At 42.2% G+C, this 20,647-nt stretch overlaps 1 protein-coding gene across 1 annotated transcript in view; it reads left to right on the top strand.

Moving 5' to 3' along the window:
- LOC128658218 (serine/threonine-protein phosphatase 2A 56 kDa regulatory subunit alpha isoform) overlaps positions 1-20,647 on the top strand; it is a gene marked incomplete in the record, with an annotated part of 340,402 nt that overhangs the window by 310,490 nt on the left and 9,265 nt on the right. The window contains 1 exon segment of the mRNA XM_053712752.1: positions 12,829-12,956. Coding sequence (XP_053568727.1) covers positions 12,829-12,956 — 128 coding nt within the window.

Genomic DNA, 20,647 nt, shown 5'->3' on the forward strand with positions numbered 1-20,647 from the left:
GGACCTGTGGGGCATTCCAGACATGGATCTGATGGCCTCTCGTCAGAACTTCAAGGTTCCTTGCTACGGGTCCAGATCCAGGGATCCCAAGGCGACTCTAGTAGATGCACTAGTAGCACCTTGGACCTTCAAACTAGCTTATGTATTCCCGCCGTTTCCTCTCATCCCCAGGCTGGTAGCCAGGATCAATCAGGAGAGGGCGTCGGTGATCTCGATAGCTCCTGCGTGGCCACGCAGGACTTGGTATGCAGATCTGGTGAATATGTCATCGGCTCCACCATGGAAGCTACCTTTGAGATGAGACCTTCTTGTTCAAGGTCCGTTCGAACATCCGAATCTGGTCTCACTCCAGCTGACTGCTTGGAGATTGAACGCTTGATCTTATCAAAGCGAGGGTTCTCAGATTCTGTTATTGATACTCTTGTTCAGGCCAGAAAGCCTGTAACTAGAAAAATTTACCACAAAATTTGGAAAAAATATATCTGTTGGTGTGAATCTAAAGGATTCCCTTGGGACAAGGTTAAGATTCCTAAGATTCTATCCTTCCTTCAAGAAGGATTAGAAAAAGGATTATCTGCAAGTTCCTTGAAGGGACAGATTTCTGCCTTGTCTGTGTTACTTCACAAAAAGCTGGCAGCTGTGCCAGATGTTCAAGCCTTTGTTCAGGCTCTGGTTAGAATCAAGCCTGTTTACAAACCTTTGACTCCTCCTTGGAGTCTCAACTTAGTTCTTTCAGTTCTTCAGGGGGTTCCGTTTGAACCCTTACATTCCGTTGATATTAAGTTATTATCTTGGAAAGTTTTGTTTTTGGTTGCAATTTCTTCTGCTAGAAGAGTTTCAGAATTATCTGCTCTGCAGTGTTCTCCTCCTTATCTGGTGTTCCATGCAGATAAGGTGGTTTTACGTACTAAACCTGGTTTTCTTCCAAAAGTTGTTTCTAACAAAAACATTAACCAGGAGATAGTCGTGCCTTCTCTGTGTCCGAAACCAGTTTCGAAGAAGGAACGTTTGTTGCACAATTTGGATGTTGTTCGCGCTCTAAAATTCTATTTAGATGCTACAAAGGATTTTAGACAAACATCTTCCTTGTTTGTTGTTTATTCTGGTAAAAGGAGAGGTCAAAAAGCAACTTCTACCTCTCTCTCTTTTTGGATTAAAAGCATCATCAGATTGGCTTACGAGACTGCCGGACGGCAGCCTCCTGAAAGAATCACAGCTCATTCCACTAGGGCTGTGGCTTCCACATGGGCCTTCAAGAACGAGGCTTCTGTTGATCAGATATGTAGGGCAGCGACTTGGTCTTCACTGCACACTTTTACCAAATTTTACAAGTTTGATACTTTTGCTTCTTCTGAGGCTATTTTTGGGAGAAAGGTTTTGCAAGCCGTGGTGCCTTCCATTTAGGTGACCTGATTTGCTCCCTCCCTTCATCCGTGTCCTAAAGCTTTGGTATTGGTTCCCACAAGTAAGGATGACGCCGTGGACCGGACACACCTATGTTGGAGAAAACAGAATTTATGTTTACCTGATAAATTACTTTCTCCAACGGTGTGTCCGGTCCACGGCCCCGCCCTGGTTTTTTAATCAGGTCTGATAATTTATTTTCTTTAACTACAGTCACCACGGTATCATATGGTTTCTCCTATGCAAATATTCCTCCTTAACGTCGGTCGAATGACTGGGGTAGGCGGAGCCTAGGAGGGATCATGTGACCAGCTTTGCTGGGCTCTTTGCCATTTCCTGTTGGGGAAGAGAATATCCCACAAGTAAGGATGACGCCGTGGACCGGACACACCGTTGGAGAAAGTAATTTATCAGGTAAACATAAATTCTGTTTTTTTCTCTTACATATTACAAGATGTCTCACGTTGCATCTGAGTCAGAAGATACTACAGGAAAATCGCTGTCTACTGCTGGAGCTACCAAGCTAAGTGTATCTGCTATAATTTTTGGTATCTGTTTCTCCAGCTGTTGTTTGTATTGCATGTCATGACAAACTTATTAATGCAGATAAAATTTCCTTTAGTACTGTTACATTACCTGTTGCTGTTCCGTCAACATCTAATTTTCAGAGTGTTCCTGATAAACATAAGAGATTTTATTTTTTAAATCCATTAAGAAGGCTATGTCTGTTATTTCTCCTTCTAGTTTACATAAAAGTCTTTTAAAACTTCTCTTTTTTCAGATGAATTTTTAAATGAACATCATCATTCTGATACTGATAATGGTTCTTCTGGTTCAGAGGTTTCTGTCTCAGAGGTTGATGCTGATAAATCTTTGTATTTGTTCAAGATGGAATTTATTCGTTCTTTATTTAAAGAATTATTAATTGCATTAGAAATAGAGGATTCTGGTCCTCTTGATTCTAAATCTAAACGTTTAAATAAGGTTTTTTAATCTCCTGTAGTTATTCCAGAAGTGTTTAATCTCCCTGATGCTATTTCTGAAGTAATTTCCAGGGAATGGAATAATTTGGGTAATTCTTTTACTCCTTCTAAACGTTTAAGCAATTATATCCTGTGCCATCTGACAGATTAGAGTTTTTTTGGGACAAAATCCCTAAGGTTATGGGGCTGTCTCTACTCCTGCTAAATGTGCTACTATTCCTACGGCAGATAGTAATTCATTTAGGGATCCTTTAGATAGGAAAAATTGAATCCTTTCTAAGAAAAGCTTACTTATGTTCAGGTAATCTTCTTAGACTTGCTATATTTTTAGCGGATGTTGCTGCAGCTTCAACTTTTTGGTTAGAAGCTTTAGCGCAACAAGTAACAGATCATAATTTTATAGCATTATTATTATTCTATAACATGCTAATAATTTTATTGGTGATACCATCTTTTGATATCATTAGAGTTGATGTCAGGTATATGTCTCTAGCTATTTTAGCTAGAACAGCTTTATGGATTAAACTTGGAATACTGATATGTCTTCTAAGTCAACTTTGCTTTCCCTTTCTTTTCAGGGTAATAAATTATTATTTCAACTGTTTCTGGAAGGAAGGGAACTTTTTTACCAAAGGATAAAAAATCTAAGGTAAATTTAGGTCTAATGATCATTTCGTTCCTTTCCTCACAATAAGGAACAAAAGCCTGATCCTTCATTCTCAGGAGCGGTATCAGTTTGGAAACTATTTCCAGTTTGGAATATATCCAAGCCTTTTAGAAAACCTATAGCCAGCTCCTAAGTACCCATGAAGGTGCGGACCTTATTCCAGCTCAGCTGGTATGAGGCAGATTACGTTTTCTTCAAAGAAATTTTGATCAATTCCGTTCTCAATTTCTGGTTTCAGAACATTGTTTCAGAAAGGTACAGAATTGGCTTCAGTTAAGGCCTCCTGCTAAGAGATTTTTTTCTTTCCCGTGTCCCAGTTAACACAGCAAAGGCTCAGCATTTCTGAAATGTGTTTCAGATCTAGAGTTGGCTGGAGTAATTATGCCAGTTCCAGTTCTGGAACAGGGGCTGGGGTTTTATTTTATCTCTTCATTGTACTAAAGAAGGTCAATTCCTTCAGACCAGTTTCGGATCTATCAATATTGAATCGTTATGTAAGGATACCAACATTCAAGATGGTTACTGTAGGACTGTCCTGCCTTTTTGTTTAGCAAGGGCATTATATGTCTACAATAGATTTACAGGATGTGTATCTACATATTCCGATTCATCCAGATCACTTTTTGTGTCTGAGATTCTCTTTTTAGACAAGCATTACCAGTTTTGTGGCTCTACCGTTTGGCCTAGCCTCAGTTCCAAGAATTTCTTTCAAAGGTTCTCGGTGCCCTTCTTTCTGTAATCAGAGAACAGGGTTTTTTGGTATTTCCTTATTGGACAATATCTGGGTACTTGCTCAGTCTTCTCATTTTCGAAGAATCTCATACGAATCGACTTGTGTTGTTTCTTCAAGTTCATGGTTGGAGGATCAATTTACCAATCAGTTCATTGATTCCTCAGACAAGTGTAACCTTTTTAGGTTTCTAGTATAGATTCAGTGTCTATGACTCTGTCCTTGTCAGACAAGAGAAGTTTAACATTGATATCAGCTTGTCAAAACCTTCAGTCACAATCATTCCCTTTGGTAGCCTTATGCATGGAAATTTTAGGTCTTAGGACTGCCGCATCAAATGCGATCTCCTTTGCTCGTTTTCACATGCGACCTCTTCAGCTCTGTATGCTGAACCAATGGTGCAGGGATTACTCAAAGATATCTCAATTAATATCTTTAAACCGATTATACGACACTCTCTGACATGGTGGGCAGATCACAATCGTTTAGTTCAGGGGGCTTCTTTGTTCTTCCGACCTGGACTATAATCTCAACAGATGCAAGTCTTACAGGTTGGGGAGCTGTGTGGGGGTATCTGACGGCACAAGGGGTTTGGGAATCTCAGGAGGTGAGATTTCCGATCTATATTTGGAACTCCGTGCAATTTCAGAGCTCTTCAGTCTTGGCCTCTTCTGAAGAGAGAGTTGTTCATTTGTTTTCAGATAAGACAATGTCACAACTGTGGCATACATCAATCATCAAGGAGGGACTCACAGTCCTCTGGCTATGAAAGAAGTATCTCGAATTTTGGTTTGGGCGGAATCCAGCTCCTGTCTAATCTCTGCGGTTCATATCCCAGGTATGGACAATTGGAAAGCGGATTATCTCAGTCGCCAAACGTTGCACCTGGGCGAATGGTCTTCACCCAGAGGTATTTCCTCAGATTGTTCAAATGTGGGAACTCTCAGAAATAGATCTGATGGTTTCTCATCTAAACAAGAAACTTCCCTGGTATCTGTCCGGATCCAGGGATCCTCGGGCGGAGGCAGTGGATGCATTATCTCTTCCTTACAAGTGTCATCCTGCCTATATCTTTCCGCCTCTAGTTCTTCTTCCAAGGGTATTCGTAATATTCTAAAGGAATGCTCGTTTGTCCTGCTGGTAGCTCCAGCATGGCCTCACAGGTTTTGGTATGCGGATCTTGTCCGGATGGCCTCTTGCCAGCTGTGGACTCTTCCGTTAAGATCAGTCTTTCTCCAACATAGGTGTGTCCGGTCCACGGCGTCATCCTTACTTGTGGGATATTCTCTTCCCCAACAGGAAATGGCAAAGAGCCCAGCAAAGCTGGTCACATGATCCCTCCTAGGCTCCGCCTACCCCAGTCATTCTCTTTGCCGTTGTACAGGCAACATCTCCACGGAGATGGCTTAGAGTTTTTTAGTGTTTAACTGTAGTTTTTATTATTCAATCAAGAGTTTGTTATTTTGAAATAGTGCTGGTATGTACTATTTACTCAGAAACAGAAAAGAGATGAAGATTTCTGTTTGTATGAGGAAAATGATTTTAGCAACCGTCACTAAAATCCATGGCTGTTCCACACAGGACTGTTGAGAGCAATTAACTTCAGTTGGGGGAACAGTGAGCAGTCTCTTGCTGCTTGAGGTATGACACATTCTAACAAGACGATGTAATGCTGGAAGCTGTCATTTTCCCTATGGGATCCGGTAAGCCATGTTTATTAAGATCGTAAATAAGGGCTTCACAAGGGCTTATTAAGACTGTAGACTTTTTCTGGGCTAAATCGATTCATTATTAACACATATTTAGCCTTGAGGAATCATTTATTCTGGGTATTTTGATATAATAATATCGGCAGGCACTGTTTTAGACACCTTATTCTTTAGGGGCTTTCCCAAATCATAGGCAGAGCCTCATTTTCGCGCCGGTGTTGCGCACTTGTTTTTGAGAGGCATGACATGCAGTCGCATGTGAGAGGAGCTCTGATACTTAGAAAAGACTTTCTGAAGGCGTCATTTGGTATCGTATTCCCCTTTGGGCTTGGTTGGGTCTCAGCAAAGCAGATACCAGGGACTGTAAAGGGGTTAAAGTTAAAAACGGCTCCGGTTCCGTTATTTTAAGGGTTAAAGCTTCCAAATTTGGTGTGCAATACTTTTAAGGCTTTAAGACACTGTGGTGAAAATTTGGTGAATTTTGAACAATTCCTTCATGTTTTTTCGCAATTGCAGTAATAAAGTGTGTTCAGTTTAAAATTTAAAGTGACAGTAACGGTTTTATTTTAAAACGTTTTTTGTACTTTGTTATCAAGTTTATGCCTGTTTAACATGTCTGAACTACCAGATAGACTGTGTTCTGAATGTGGGGAAGCCAGAATTCCTATTCATTTAAATAAATGTGATTTATGTGACAATGACAATGATGCCCAAGATGATTCCTCAAGTGAGGGGAGTAAGCATGGTACTGCATCATTCCCTCCTTCGTCTACATGAGTCTTGCCCACTCAGGAGGCCCCTAGTACATCTAGCGCGCCAATACTCCTTACTATGCAACAATTAACGGCTGTAATGGATAATTCTGTCAAAAACATTTTAGCCAAAATGAACACTTATCAGCGTAAGCGCGACTGCTCTGTTTTAGATACTGAAGAGCATGACGACGCTGATAATAATGGTTCTGAAGGGCCCCTAACCCAGTCTGATGGGGCCAGGGAGGTTTTGTCTGAGGGAGAAATTACTGATTCAGGGAACATTTCTCAACAAGCTGAACCTGATGTGATTACGTTTAAATTTAAGTTGGAACATCTCCGCATTCTGCTTAAGGAGGTATTATCCACTCTGGATGATTGTGACAAGTTGGTCATCCCAGAGAAACTATGTAAAATGGACAAGTTCCTAGAGGTCCCGGGGCTCCCAGAAGCTTTTCCTATACCCAAGCGGGTGGCGGACATTGTTAATAAAGAATGGGAAAGGCCCGGTATTCCTTTCGTCCCTCCCCCCATATTTAAAAAATTGTTTCCTATGGTCGACCCCAGAAAGGACTTATGGCAGACAGTCCCCAAGGTCGAGGGAGCGGTTTCCACTTTAAACAAACGCACCACTATTCCCATAGAGGATAGTTGTGCTTTCAAAGATCCTATGGATAAAAAATTAGAAGGTTTACTTAAAAAGATGTTTGTTCAGCAGGGTTACCTTCTACAACCAATTTCATGCGTTGTCCCTGTAGCTACAGCCGCATGTTTCTGGTTCGATGAGCTGATAAAGGCGGTCGATAGTGATTCTCCTCCTTATGAGGAGATTATGGACAGAATCAATGCTCTCAAATTGGCTAATTCTTTCACCCTAGACGCCACTTTGCAATTGGCTAGGTTAGCGGCTAAGAATTCTGGGTTTGCTATTGTGGCGCGCAGAGCGCTTTGGTTGAAATCTTGGTCAGCTGATGCGTCTTCCAAGAACAAGCTACTTAACATTCCTTTCAAGGGGAAAACGCTGTTTGGCCCTGACTTGAAAGAGATTATCTCTGATATCACTGGGGGTAAGGGCCACGCCCTTCCTCAGGATCGGCCTTTCAAGGCAAAAAATAAACCTAATTTTCGTCCCTTTCGTAGAAATGGACCAGCCCAAAGTGCTACGTCCTCTAAGCAAGAGGGTAATACTTCTCAAGCCAAGCCAGCTTGGAGACCAATGCAAGGCTGGAACAAGGGAAAGCAGGCCAAGAAACCTGCCACTGCTACCAAGACAGCATGAAATGTTGGCCCCCGATCTGGGACCGGATCTGGTGGGGGGCAGACTCTCTCTCTTCGCTCAGGCTTGGGCAAGAGATGTTCTGGATCCTTGGGCGCTAGAAATAGTCTCCCAAGGTTATCTTCTGGAATTCAAGGGGCTTCCCCCAAGGGGGAGGTTCCACAGGTCTCAGTTGTCTTCAGACCACATAAAAAGACAGGCATTCTTACATTGTGTAGAAGACCTGTTAAAAATGGGAGTGATTCATCCTGTTCCATTAAGAGAACAAGGGATGGGGTTCTACTCCAATCTGTTCATAGTTCCCAAAAAAGAGGGAACGTTCAGACCAATCTTAGATCTCAAGATCTTAAACAAGTTTCTCAAGGTTCCATCGTTCAAGATGGAAACCATTCGAACTATTCTTCCTTCCATCCAGGAAGGTCAATTCATGACCACAGTGGATTTAAAGGATGCGTATCTACATATTCCTATCCACAAGGAACATCATCGGTTCCTAAGGTTCGCATTCCTGGACAAGCATTACCAGTTCGTGGCGCTTCCTTTCGGATTAGCCACTGCTCCAAGGATTTTCACAAAGGTACTAGGGTCCCTTCTAGCTGTGCTAAGACCAAGGGGCATTGCTGTAGTACCTTACTTGGACGACATTCTGATTCAAGCGTCGTCCCTTCCTCAAGCAAAGGCTCACACGGACATTGTCCTGGCCTTTCTCAGATCTCACGGATGGAAAGTGAACGTGGAAAAGAGTTCTCTATCTCCGTCAACAAGGGTTCCCTTCTTGGGAACAATAATAGACTCCTTAGAAATGAGGATTTTTCTGACAGAGGCCAGAAAAACAAAACTTCTAAACTCTTGTCAAATACTTCATTCCGTTCCTCTTCCTTCCATAGCGCAGTGCATGGAAGTGATCGGTTTGATGGTAGCGGCAATGGACATAGTTCCTTTTGCGCGCATTCATCTAAGACCATTACAACTGTGCATGCTCAGTCAGTGGAATGGGGACTATACAGACTTGTCTCCGAAGATACAAGTAAATCAGAGGACCAGAGACTCACTCCGTTGGTGGCTGTCCCTGGACAACCTGTCACAAGGGATGACATTCCGCAGACCGGAGTGGGTCATCGTCACGACCGACGCCAGTCTGATGGGCTGGGGCGCGGTCTGGGGATCCCTGAAAGCTCAGGGTCTTTGGTCTCGGGAAGAATCTCTTCTACCGATAAATATTCTGGAACTGAGAGCGATATTCAATGCTCTCAAGGCTTGGCCTCAGCTAGCGAGGGCCAAGTTCATACGGTTTCAATCAGACAACATGACAACTGTTGCGTACATCAACCATCAGGGGGGAACAAGGAGTTCCCTAGCGATGGAAGAAGTGACCAAAATCATCCTATGGGCGGAGTCTCACTCCTGCCACCTGTCTGCTATCCACATCCCAGGAGTGGAAAATTGGGAAGCGGATTTTCTGAGTTGTCAGACATTGCATCCGGGGGAGTGGGAACTCCATCCGGAAATCTTTGCCCAAGTCACTCAGCTGTGGGGCATTCCAGACATGGATCTGATGGCCTCTCGTCAGAACTTCAAAGTTCCTTGCTACGGGTCCAGATCCAGGGATCCCAAGGCGGCTCTAGTGGATGCACTAGTAGCACCTTGGACCTTCAAACTAGCTTATGTGTTCCCGCCGTTTCCTCTCATCCCCAGGCTGGTAGCCAGGATCAATCAGGAGAGGGCGTCGGTGATCTTGATAGCTCCTGCGTGGCCACGCAGGACTTGGTATGCAGATCTGGTGAATATGTCATCGGCTCCACCTTGGAAGCTACCTTTGAGACGAGACCTTCTTGTTCAGGGTCCGTTCGAACATCCGAATCTGGTTTCACTCCAGCTGACTGCTTGGAGATTGAACGCTTGATCTTATCGAAGCGAGGGTTCTCAGATTCTGTTATCGATACTCTTGTTCAGGCCAGAAAGCCTGTAACTAGAAAGATTTACCACAAAATTTGGAAAAAATATATCTGTTGGTGTGAATCTAAAGGATTCCCTTGGGACAAGGTTAAGATTCCTAAGATTCTATCCTTCCTTCAAGAAGGATTGGAAAAAGGATTATCGGCTAGTTCCCTGAAGGGACAGATTTCTGCCTTGTCTGTGTTACTTCACAAAAAGCTGGCAGCTGTGCCAGATGTTCAAGCCTTTGTTCAGGCTCTGGTTAGAATTAAGCCTGTTTACAAACCTTTGACTCCTCCTTGGAGTCTCAACTTAGTTCTTTCAGTTCTTCAGGGGGTTCCGTTTGAACCCTTACATTCCGTTGATATTAAGTTATTATCTTGGAAAGTTTTGTTTTTAGTTGCAATTTCTTCTGCTAGAAGAGTTTCAGAATTATCTGCTCTGCAGTGTTCTCCTCCTTATCTGGTGTTCCATGCAGATAAGGTGGTTTTACGTACTAAACCTGGTTTTCTTCCAAAAGTTGTTTCTAACAAAAACATTAACCAGGAGATTATCGTACCTTCTCTGTGTCCGAAACCAGTTTCAAAGAAGGAACGTTTGTTGCACAATTTGGATGTTGTTCGCGCTCTAAAATTCTATTTAGATGCTACAAAGGATTTTAGACAAACATCTTCCTTGTTTGTTGTTTATTCCGGTAAAAGGAGAGGTCAAAAAGCAACTTCTGCCTCTCTCTCTTTTTGGATTAAAAGCATCATCAGATTGGCTTACGAGACTGCCGGACGGCAGCCTCCCGAAAGAATCACGGCTCATTCCACTAGGGCTGTGGCTTCCACATGGGCCTTCAAGAACGAGGCTTCTGTTGATCAGATATGTAGGGCAGCGACTTGGTCTTCACTGCACACTTTTACCAAATTTTACAAGTTTGATACTTTTGCTTCTTCTGAGGCTATTTTTGGGAGAAAGGTTTTGCAAGCCGTGGTGCCTTCCATTTAGGTGACCTGATTTGCTCCCTCCCTTCATCCGTGTCCTAAAGCTTTGGTATTGGTTCCCACAAGTAAGGATGACGCCGTGGACCGGACACACCTATGTTGGAGAAAACAGAATTTATGTTTACCTGATAAATTACTTTCTCCAACGGTGTGTCCGGTCCACGGCCCGCCCTGGTTTTTTTAATCAGGTCTGATAATTTATTTTCTTTAACTACAGTCACCACGGTACCATATGGTTTCTCCTATGCAAATATTCCTCCTTAACGTCGGTCGAATGACTGGGGTAGGCGGAGCCTAGGAGGGATCATGTGACCAGCTTTGCTGGGCTCTTTGCCATTTCCTGTTGGGGAAGAGAATATCCCACAAGTAAGGATGACGCCGTGGACCGGACACACCGTTGGAGAAAGTAATTTATCAGGTAAACATAAATTCTGTTTTCTGTCTCAAGGTTCTTTTTTCCATCAGGATCTCAAAACCTTAATTTTAAGGTGTGGAGTTTGAACGCTTGATTCTTGGTCAAAGAGGTTTCTCTGACTCTGTGATTGATACTATGTGACAGGCTCGTAAATCTGTATCTAGAGAGATATATTATAGAGTCTGGAAGACTTATATTTCTTCAGGATGGTTTAGATAAAGGTTTGTCCGCAAGTTTCTTGAAAGACAAATCTCTGCTCTTTCTGTTCTTTTTCATAGAAGGATTGCTAATCTTCCTGATATTCATTGTTTTGTACAAGCTTTGGTTTGTATAAAACCTGTCATTAAGTCAATTTCTCCTCTTTGGAGTTTGAATTTGGTTCTGGGGGCTCTTCAAGCTTCTCCTTTTGAACCCATGCATTCTTTGGTCGTTATATTACTTTCTTGGAAAGTTTTGTTTCTTTTGGCCATCTCTTCTGCCAGAAGAATCTCTGAATTATCTACTCTTTTTTGTGAGTCTCCTTTTCTGATTTTGCATCAGGATAAGGCGGTGCTGCGAACTTCTTTTGAATTTTTTACCTAAGGTTGTGAATTCTAACAACATTAGTAGAGAAATTGTGGTTCCTTCATTATGTCCTAATCCTATGAATTCTAAGGAGAAATCATTGCATTTTTTGGATGCTGTTAGAGCTTTGTATTATTATGTTGAAGCTACTAAGTCTTTCCGAAAGACTTCTAGTCTATTTGTCATCTTTTCCGGTTCTAGAAAAGACCAGAAAGCTTCTGCCATTTCTTTGGCATCTTGGTTGAAATCTTTATTTCATCATGCCTATGTTGAGTCGGGTAACACTCCGCCTCAAAGGATTACAGCTCATTCTACTAGGTCAGTTTCTACTTCCTGGGCGTTTAAGAATGAAGCTTCGGTTGATCAGATTTGCAAAACAGCAACTTGGTCCTTTTTGCATACTTTTACTAAATTCTACCATTTTGATGTGTTTTCTTCTTCTGAAGCAGTTTTTGGTAGAAACGTACTTCAGGCAGTGGTTTCAGTTTGAATCTTCTGCTTATGTTTTTTCATTAAAATTTTATTCTGGGTGTGGATTATTTTCAGCAGGAATTGGCTGTCTTTATTTTATCCCTCCCTCTCTAGTGACTCTTGTGTGGAAAGATCCACATCTTGGGTAGTCATTATCCCATACGTCACTAGCTCATGGACTCTTGCTAATTACATGAAAGAAAACATAATTTATGTAAGAACTTACCTGATAAATTCATTTCTTTCATATTAGCAAGAGTCCATGAGGCCCGCCCTTTTTTTGTGGTGGTTATAATTTTTTTGTATAAAGCACAATTATTCCAATTCCTTATTTTATATGCTTTCGCACTTTTTTCTTATCACCCCACTTCTTGGCTATTCGTTAAACTGAATTGTGGGTGTGGTGAGGGGTGTATTTATAGGCATTTTAAGGTTTGGGAAACTTTGCCCCTCCTGGTAGGAATGTATATCCCATACGTCACTAGCTCATGGACTCTTGCTAATATGAAAGAAATGAATTTATCAGGTAAGTTCTTACATAAATTATGTTTTTTGCAATAAACTTCCATTAGCAAAAATGCTTCTAGTAAAAGTTAAAGTTTTTCAGTGGCATATGCACATATGCTGTGAGGTCCCGTGCACCAGTATTCAAACATTGCACCTTCTCAGAGAGTTGGCAGTGGCTTGTATAATACAAATTAGTCTTCACCACCATCTCTCTGAACTTGAATACTGGTGCACGGGCTCTTATAGCACATGTGAAAATGCTGCTGAAGAGCATTACTAACTTTTACTAGAAGCATTTTTGCCAATGGAAGTATACTGCAACAATGCTTCTATTTAAAATTGAAATGCATTTATGCACATTTATATTTTTATTTTCCTTTATATATGCCTGCTATTTTTGCTGACAATAGTTTTGTTTTTTTCCAGGTTGCTGAAAGAGCGTTGTACTTCTGGAACAATGAATATATTCTTAGTTTAATTGAAGAGAACATTGACAAAGTTCTACCAATCATGTTTGGCAGTTTGTACAAAATCTCCAAAGAACACTGGAACCCGTATGTATATTTCCAATGTTTACTGTATACTCTTCCTATACATATAATAAGCTATTTGCCTGGTCTGCAAAGTGTTATTGATTTCTATTAACAGTAGAATAGTTAGACAGACAATGTGACTGCTTACCTTGTCTACAGGTAGGTATCGCAAAACAAGTCTGTCTCAACTGTTTTTAAATATTATAGTCATTGTGCATGCAGATGTTTTAAAGGGATAGTAAACCCAATTTTATTTATTTCATTATTCAGATAGAGCCTGACATTTTATGCAACTTTCTAATTTACTCCTATTATCAACAATATAAGCTTAGAAGCCACCCCATTTTTTGTTCAGCACCTGGGTTGCTCTTGCTGTTTGGTGGCTAAATGTAGCCACCAATCAGCAAGCACTATCCAGGGTACTTAACCAAAAATGGGCCTGCTTCTATGCTTACCTTCTGAATCATGAAAGAAAACATTTGTGTTAAGCATCCCTTTAACTAAAATGTGTCAAATTTAAAAAAAATAAAATCTTAAATGATAGTTTACCATGTGTAGTCTTTTTTTAAGATATATACCTTTTCTCTAACACAAAAAATGCAATGGTTAGATCAAGCAATTTACCTTTGTTCATGATTTTTCAAATACCATTTGATTTCAGCCTTTTCTACGATTTCAGAAGAGATGTTTAGACTTTTGATATCCTCTTTGTAGATTCTTCAGGCTCTATTTATCAAGCAACAAAAAGCAGGTTTGGCGCCTGTGCGAGTCTAACTGCAAGTAGAAGCACCTCTGAGTTAAATCATCCCAAATGTATTTGTTTAGTGTGGTTGACTGGTCATATCCTCACACGACTTGTCACAAGAGAGTACTGCGTATAAATGGCTTGCGCAGTAATAATTGCAGGCAGCGGACGATCAGCATTATAGCTGGGAATCTTGCATGCCCACCCAATAATAAATCGGGTCCTTAAAGGGATTTGCAACTTTAAGCAACTTTTTAATTTACTCATATTATAAATTTGTATTCATTCTCTTGGTATCTTTATTTGAAAAAGCAGGAATGTAAAAAAAAAATAATAGGAGTAAATTAGAAAGTTGCTTAAAATTACATGCACTATCTGAATCATGAAAGAAAAAATTGGGGTTGTTGCATTTCATCCTGTTGCTGCAGCTCTTTTCAAATCAGTTCTCCTGTTTTAATAGCTTAAAGGTACCAAATACTGAATCTCCGCCTCTTTGTATTAGGAGAAGCCATCTTGGAACTCAGGCATCCTTACAGCCTGTAACAGAAGCTGTGCACACTCACAGATCAGTAATATTGCCTATTTTTATAATGTGCTCCGGGTTAGGGTGCATGATGCAAAGCAGGAGCTTTACATTTTTTCTTCTTTTTTTTACAGGTTTGCAGTTACACAAAATGTATTTTTAAAAAATACTCAATTATTATAGAGCAATGCAGCCACTGTAAAAAAGTTTTAAAGCTCTGGCTTTGTATCATTCTACTGATCTGTTAGTGTGCATAGCTTAAATCACAGGTTGCAAGAATACCTGAGCTCCAAGATGGCAGCCCCCAGTACAAAGAGGTGGAGCTTCAGTACCATTAAGCTATGAAAACAGAAAAACTGATTTGAAAAGTGCTGCAGGAACAGGAGGAAATGCAATAACATAGCGAGTAGCTACTATTTTTTTTGTAGTTGTGCACAGCAGTCTAATGTCCCTTTAATATGAACTGTACAATGGGCAGCAATGTATATGACAACACAAAACAAAATAGATCCTCCTCTTTTAAATAAGGGGAATCCTTCCCTGTAAGTTGGCTTGGGGGCTGATATATGGACTTTAAAACCCTCCTCACAAGCACAGAATAACTTGCATAGAAATCTTGGCATCTGAACTACATTAGATCCTCATGATCCGGATCACAAGGGGAATGACAACACATAGTCCTGTGCAATCTGGGATCAGTGTGAAGGAAGTCAAGGTTTTGCATCAAATGAGATAGTAACACAATATAGTAAATTTGAAGTATAGCCATGTTCTCTGCAGGACCTCTTTAGGGCTAGATTACAAGTGGAGCGCTAATTTATCATGCTCCTGTAAACGGGCAAACTTTACAAATGGCTGGTTATTGCTACTGTGAGCTCGAGGTAGCAATTAGTGCTCTGAAAAATTTTAAATGTGCCCAATGGCCCCCAAAATAAAGTGTGTTTCTAATGTTAGTGTTATTTTCTAAAATAAAAAATATAAGCATCTTTAATTTTTTTTTTTTTTTTTTAAACTACATGAAGCAGTTTTTAGCAGTTAAAGTTGGCGCGTGTGGGGTGTTAAAAAAAAATTGCCCTGAAAAGTGCCTTTACATTGCGGTCTATGGGGAACTCTGAGTTCTCTATAAATATAAATGTTTATGCATTTATATATATATATATATATATATATATATATATATATATATATATATATATATATATATATGTTTATGCAGTACACCCCTCACATCTTTGTAAATTGTATTATATCTTTTCACCTGACAACACTGAAGAAATGACACTTTGCAATGTAAAGTAGTGAGTGTACAGCCTGTATAACAGTGTGAAATTGCTGTCCCCTCAAAATAACTCAACACACATCCATTAATGTCTAAACCGTTGGCAACAAAAGTGAGTACACCCCTAAGTGGAAATGTCCAAATTGGGCCCAAAGTGTCAATATTTTGTGTGGTCACCATTATTTTCCAGCACTGCCTTAACCCTCTTGGGCATGGAGTTCACCAGAGCTTCACAGGTTGCCACTGGCGTCCTCTTCCACTCCTCCATAATAACATCACAGAGCTGGTGGATGTTAGAGACCTTGCGCTCCCCCACCTTCCATTTGAGGATGCCGCACAGATGCTCAATAGGGTTTAGGTCTGGAGACATGCTTGGCCAGTCCATCACCTTTACCCTCAGCTTCTTTGGCAAGGCATTGGTCGTCTTGGAGGTGTGTTTGGGGTTGTTATCATGTTTGAATACTGCCCTGCGGCCAAGTCTCAAAATGGAGGGGATCATGCTCAGCTTCAGTATGTCACAGTACATGTTGGCATTCATGGCCCCCTCAATGAACTGTAGCTCCCCAGTGCCGGTAGCACTCATGCAGGCCCAGACATGACACTCCCACCACCATGCTTGACTGTAGGCAAGGAACAATTGTCTTTGTACTCCTCACCTTGGGTCTGTCACACACACTTGACACCATCTGAACCAAATACGTTTTTCTATCTTAATATGAGGAGAGTCCACAGCTTCATTCCTTGTGGGAATACAGAACCTGGCCTCCAGGAGGAGGCAAAGACACCCCAGCCAAAGGCTTAAATACCTCCCCACTCCCCTCATTCCCCAGTCATTATTTGCCTTTCATCACAGGAGGATGGCAGAGAAGTGTCGGAAGATTCAAAGTAGTCTCTTATGGAGGGTAGTACTCTTCGGTATGGGACTGGAGTTTTAAATAGTCTTGTCAGCCTCTCAGTGAGAGCATTGACCAATGTTAGGGTCTGGAGATACAGGTAGAGTCTTTCTGCGAAACCATTCAGACACGTATTAACAGCTCCTAAGCAATCTGTGTTGACGAGTTTCACTGCCTGCTTCTATCACTCAAGTCCATGTCAGAAGCGATGCTACAAGACTGTCAAACTTGAGAGGCTTGATTCTGGTAAGATTGTTTCATTTTATACTCATATGATAACGCAAGAAGACAGGGTCACAGTGTGACTCCTTTATCTGTATAGAATCAAAGGTTACTATCTCCGGAAGGGGATTATTGAACGGGGGATTTATGCATAATTTGTTTTATTATGTTTTATGCTGCAACATGTGTGAGATGAGGCTCAGGCAGATGTTGGAACATTCAGGTTTTACTTTTGTTCATCGTTTAAGAAAAACATGGATAAGAAGCTAGAAACTCTGTTGAGAAAGATGTTTCAGCAGACAGGGTTTTTTATTTCAGCCTGCAGCGGCAGTTGCTGTGGTGGCTGGAGCCGCTACCAATTGGTGTGACTCTCTCTCGGAGATGATCGAGGTGGAAACTCCCCTCGAGGAGTTCCAGTCAAGAATTAAGACCTTAAGGGTTGCTAATTAATTTTTTTGCAATGCAAGCATGCAGATTATTCGCTTGAATGCCAAGACATCAGGCTTTTCTGTTCTAGCCCGTAGGGCTCTGTGGCTGAAGTCTTGGTCTGCTGACATGAATTCAAAATCTAGATTGCTTTCCCTTCCATTTAAGGGGAAGGTTCTTTTTGGTCCAGGACTGGACTCTATCATATCCACGGTCACTGGGGGCAAGGGTGCCTTACCGCAGGATAACAAGAACAAACCTAAAGGTCAGGGTCCTAATTTTTGTCCCTTTTGTTCAGATAAATCCCAACAACAGCAGCTCTCCACGAAGCCGGAACAGTCCAAGGGAACTTAGAAACCTTCTCAATCTTGGAATAAATCCAAGCAGAACAAGTAGCCCGCCAAGACAAAGTCAGCATGAAGGGGCGGCCCCCGATGTCGCTGGATCGTGTTGGGGGCAGACTATCTCTCTTTGTGGAGGCTTGGCTAGGAGACATGCAAGACCCTTGGGTTCTGGAGGTCATTGCTCAAGGTTTCAGGATAGGTTTCAAATCTCATCCACCCAGGGGCAGATTCCTCTTATCAAACCTGTCTTGAAGACAAGAAAAACGAGATGCTTTTCTAGGGTGCGTGAGGGATCTCTCTTCCTTAGGGGTGATTGTTACAGTACCTCTAGCAGAAAGAGGTCTGGGATATTACTCAAACATTTTTGTGGTCCCAAAAAAGGAGGGCACTTTTCGCCCAATTCTGGACCTAAAATGCCTAAACAAGTTTCTGTTGGTGCCATTGTTCAAGATGGAAATTATATGGTCGATCCTGCCCTTGGTTCAAGAGGGACAGTTCATGACTATGATAGACTTGAAATGTGCCAATTCACAAGGACCACTTCAAGTTCTTAAGATTCGCCTTTCTGGATCAACACTTCCAGTTTGTGGCTCTCCCCTTTGGTCTGGCTACCGCCCCAAACATCTTTAGGAAGGTTCTAGGGGCCCTGCTTGCGGTTGCAAGATCCAGAGGTATTGCAGTAGCACCTTACTTGGACGACATCCTGGTCCAGGCTCCGTCCTGCCGGCTGGCGGAAGACCATCACGGGCTCTGCTACTTCTTCAATCTCATGGATGGAAGATAAACTTAGGAAAGAGTTCTCTGGTTCCCAGTATCAAAGTGGAGTTCCTGGGCACAATAATAGACTTCATATCCATGAAGATATTCCTTACAGACCAGAGACGTTGCAAGATTACTTCAAGTTTTCTTGCCCTCCAGACCTCCTTCAGACCATCTGTGGCCAGGTGTATGGAGGTAATTGGCCTCATGGTATAGATGTGATTTCATTCACCAGGTTCCATCTCAGGCCTCTTCAGTTGTGCTTGCTGAGGCAGTGGAACGGCGATCACTCGGATCTATCCCAACAGATTTCTCTGGACATCCGGTCTCTGTCCAGATCGCCTGTCCCAGGGGACATCCTTTTTGAGACCATCCTGGGAGATTGGGGAGCTGTTTGGGGTGCCAGGAAAGCACAGGGTTGGTGGTCTCAAGAGGAATCTCTTCTCCCGATCAACATTTTGGAACTTCGAGCGATCTTCAACGCTCTGAAGGCTTGACCTCGTCTGGGTTTGTCCCAGTTTATCAGATTCCAATAAGACAACCATTACCTTGGTGGCTTGCATCAACCATCAGGGGGAACGAGAAGCTCCCTAGCTATGAGGGAAGTATCTTAGATTATGGAATGGGCGGAGGCCCACAGCTGCTCGCTGTCAGCGATTCACATTCCGGGTGTGGACAACTGGGAAGTGAATTTTCTCAGCAGACAATCGTTTCATCCGGGGGAATGGCCTCTCCATCCCGTGGTGTTTGTGGAGATTTGCAACAAATGGGGGACGCCGGAGATGGATCTCATGGCGTCCAGACTCAATACCAAGCTGCCAAGATACGGGTCAAGAGTCAGGGATCCCCAGGCAGTGCCCTGGGGGTTCAACCTAGTTTACATTTTTCCGCCGTTACCACTCCTACCTCAGGTAGTGGCCCACATCAAGCAGGAGCAAGCTTCGACTCTTCTAATTACTCCATCGTGGCCTTGAAGGATGTGGTTTGCGGACCTGGTGGGGATGTCGTCATCTCCTCCATGGCGGTTACCTTGTTGCAGGGATCTGCAGGTACCAGGGTCCTTTTGTTCATCAAAATCTGGATTCTCTGAGGCTGCCTGCGTGGAGATTGAACGCCTAGTCCTAGTCAAGAGAGGTTTTTCTGAGAGAGTGATTGATACTCTCATTCAAGCTAGAAAGCTGTTCACCTGTCGCATCTATCATAAGGTGTGGAGGACCTTCTTATTGTGGTGTGATGAACGTAGATTCCCTTGCATAAGGTCTAGTTATCCAGGATTCTTTCTTTTCTCCAGGATGGCTTGGAGAAGGGACTTGCTGCTAGTTCTTGGACAGATCTTGGCGCTATCTGTGTTATTGCACAAGAGGCTCACTGAGCTTCCTGATATTCAGTCTTTTGTTCAGGCTCTATACAGAATCAGACCTGTGTTTAGACATTCCGCTCCTACTTGGAGTTTAAATTTGGTTCTTAAAGTTTTGCAGAGGGCTCCGTTTGTGCCTATGCATTCGGTTGACATTAAGTTACTGTCTTGGAAGGTTCTTTTTCTACTGGCTATTGCTTCGGCACGCAAAGTCTCTGAGATGGCGGTCTAGCTTCCGTACCTAGTTTTTCATGCTTATAAGGCTGTTCTTCGCACTTGGTTGGGATTCCTCCCTAAGGTGGTGTCTGATCGCAACATCAATCAGGAGATTGTGGTTCCTTCCTTGTGTCCTAATCCTTCTTCTTCTAAGGAACTATTACTTCATAATTTGGATGTGGTTTGAGCTTTGAAATTCTATCTTCAAGCTACTAAGGAATTAAGATAGACTTCTGCATTGTTTGTTGTCTATTCCAGGAAGCGCAGAGGGCTTCTGCCACTGCCCTATCTTTTTGGTTGAGGAGCATTATTCGCTTAGCATATGAAACAGTGGGACATAAGCCTCCTCAGAGGATTACGGCTCATTCAACTAGAGCTGTGGCTTCATCTTGGGCATTCAAGAATGAGGCCTCTCTTGTGCAGATTTGTAAGGCGGTCCTCCTTGCATACTTTTTCCAAATTTTACCAATTTGGCGTGTTTGCTTCGGCTGAAGCAGTTTTTGGGAGAAAGGTTTTGCAGGCTGTGGTGCCCTCAGAATAGGGTCCGCCTTTTTTTTTTTTTTTTTCCCTCCCGTTTTCATTCAGTGTCCTCTAGAGCTTGGGTATATAGGTTTTCTACAAGTAAGGAATGAAGCCATGGACTCTCCTCCATATTAAGATGGAGAACATAAATTATGCTTACCAGATAATTTCCTTACCATCTGTATAAGGAGTGTCCACGGCCCCCGCCCGTTTTCTCCGTTGGGCGGACCAACATTTTTTGTTGTTTTGGCACCATTTATACCCTGATATTTCTCCTACTGTTCCTTGTTCCCTCGGCAGAATGAGTGGGGAAGGTATTTTAAGCCTTTGGCTCGGGTGTCTTTGCCATAGAGATATATAGCTGCACCTCACTGAAGAGGCCCACACTAGGCCAAAACGTACGTCTGTGGTTTTGCCATTTCCCTT

This window comes from Bombina bombina, chromosome 4 (assembly GCF_027579735.1).
Source record: "Bombina bombina isolate aBomBom1 chromosome 4, aBomBom1.pri, whole genome shotgun sequence".
Classification (NCBI taxonomy): Eukaryota; Metazoa; Chordata; class Amphibia; order Anura; family Bombinatoridae; genus Bombina; species Bombina bombina.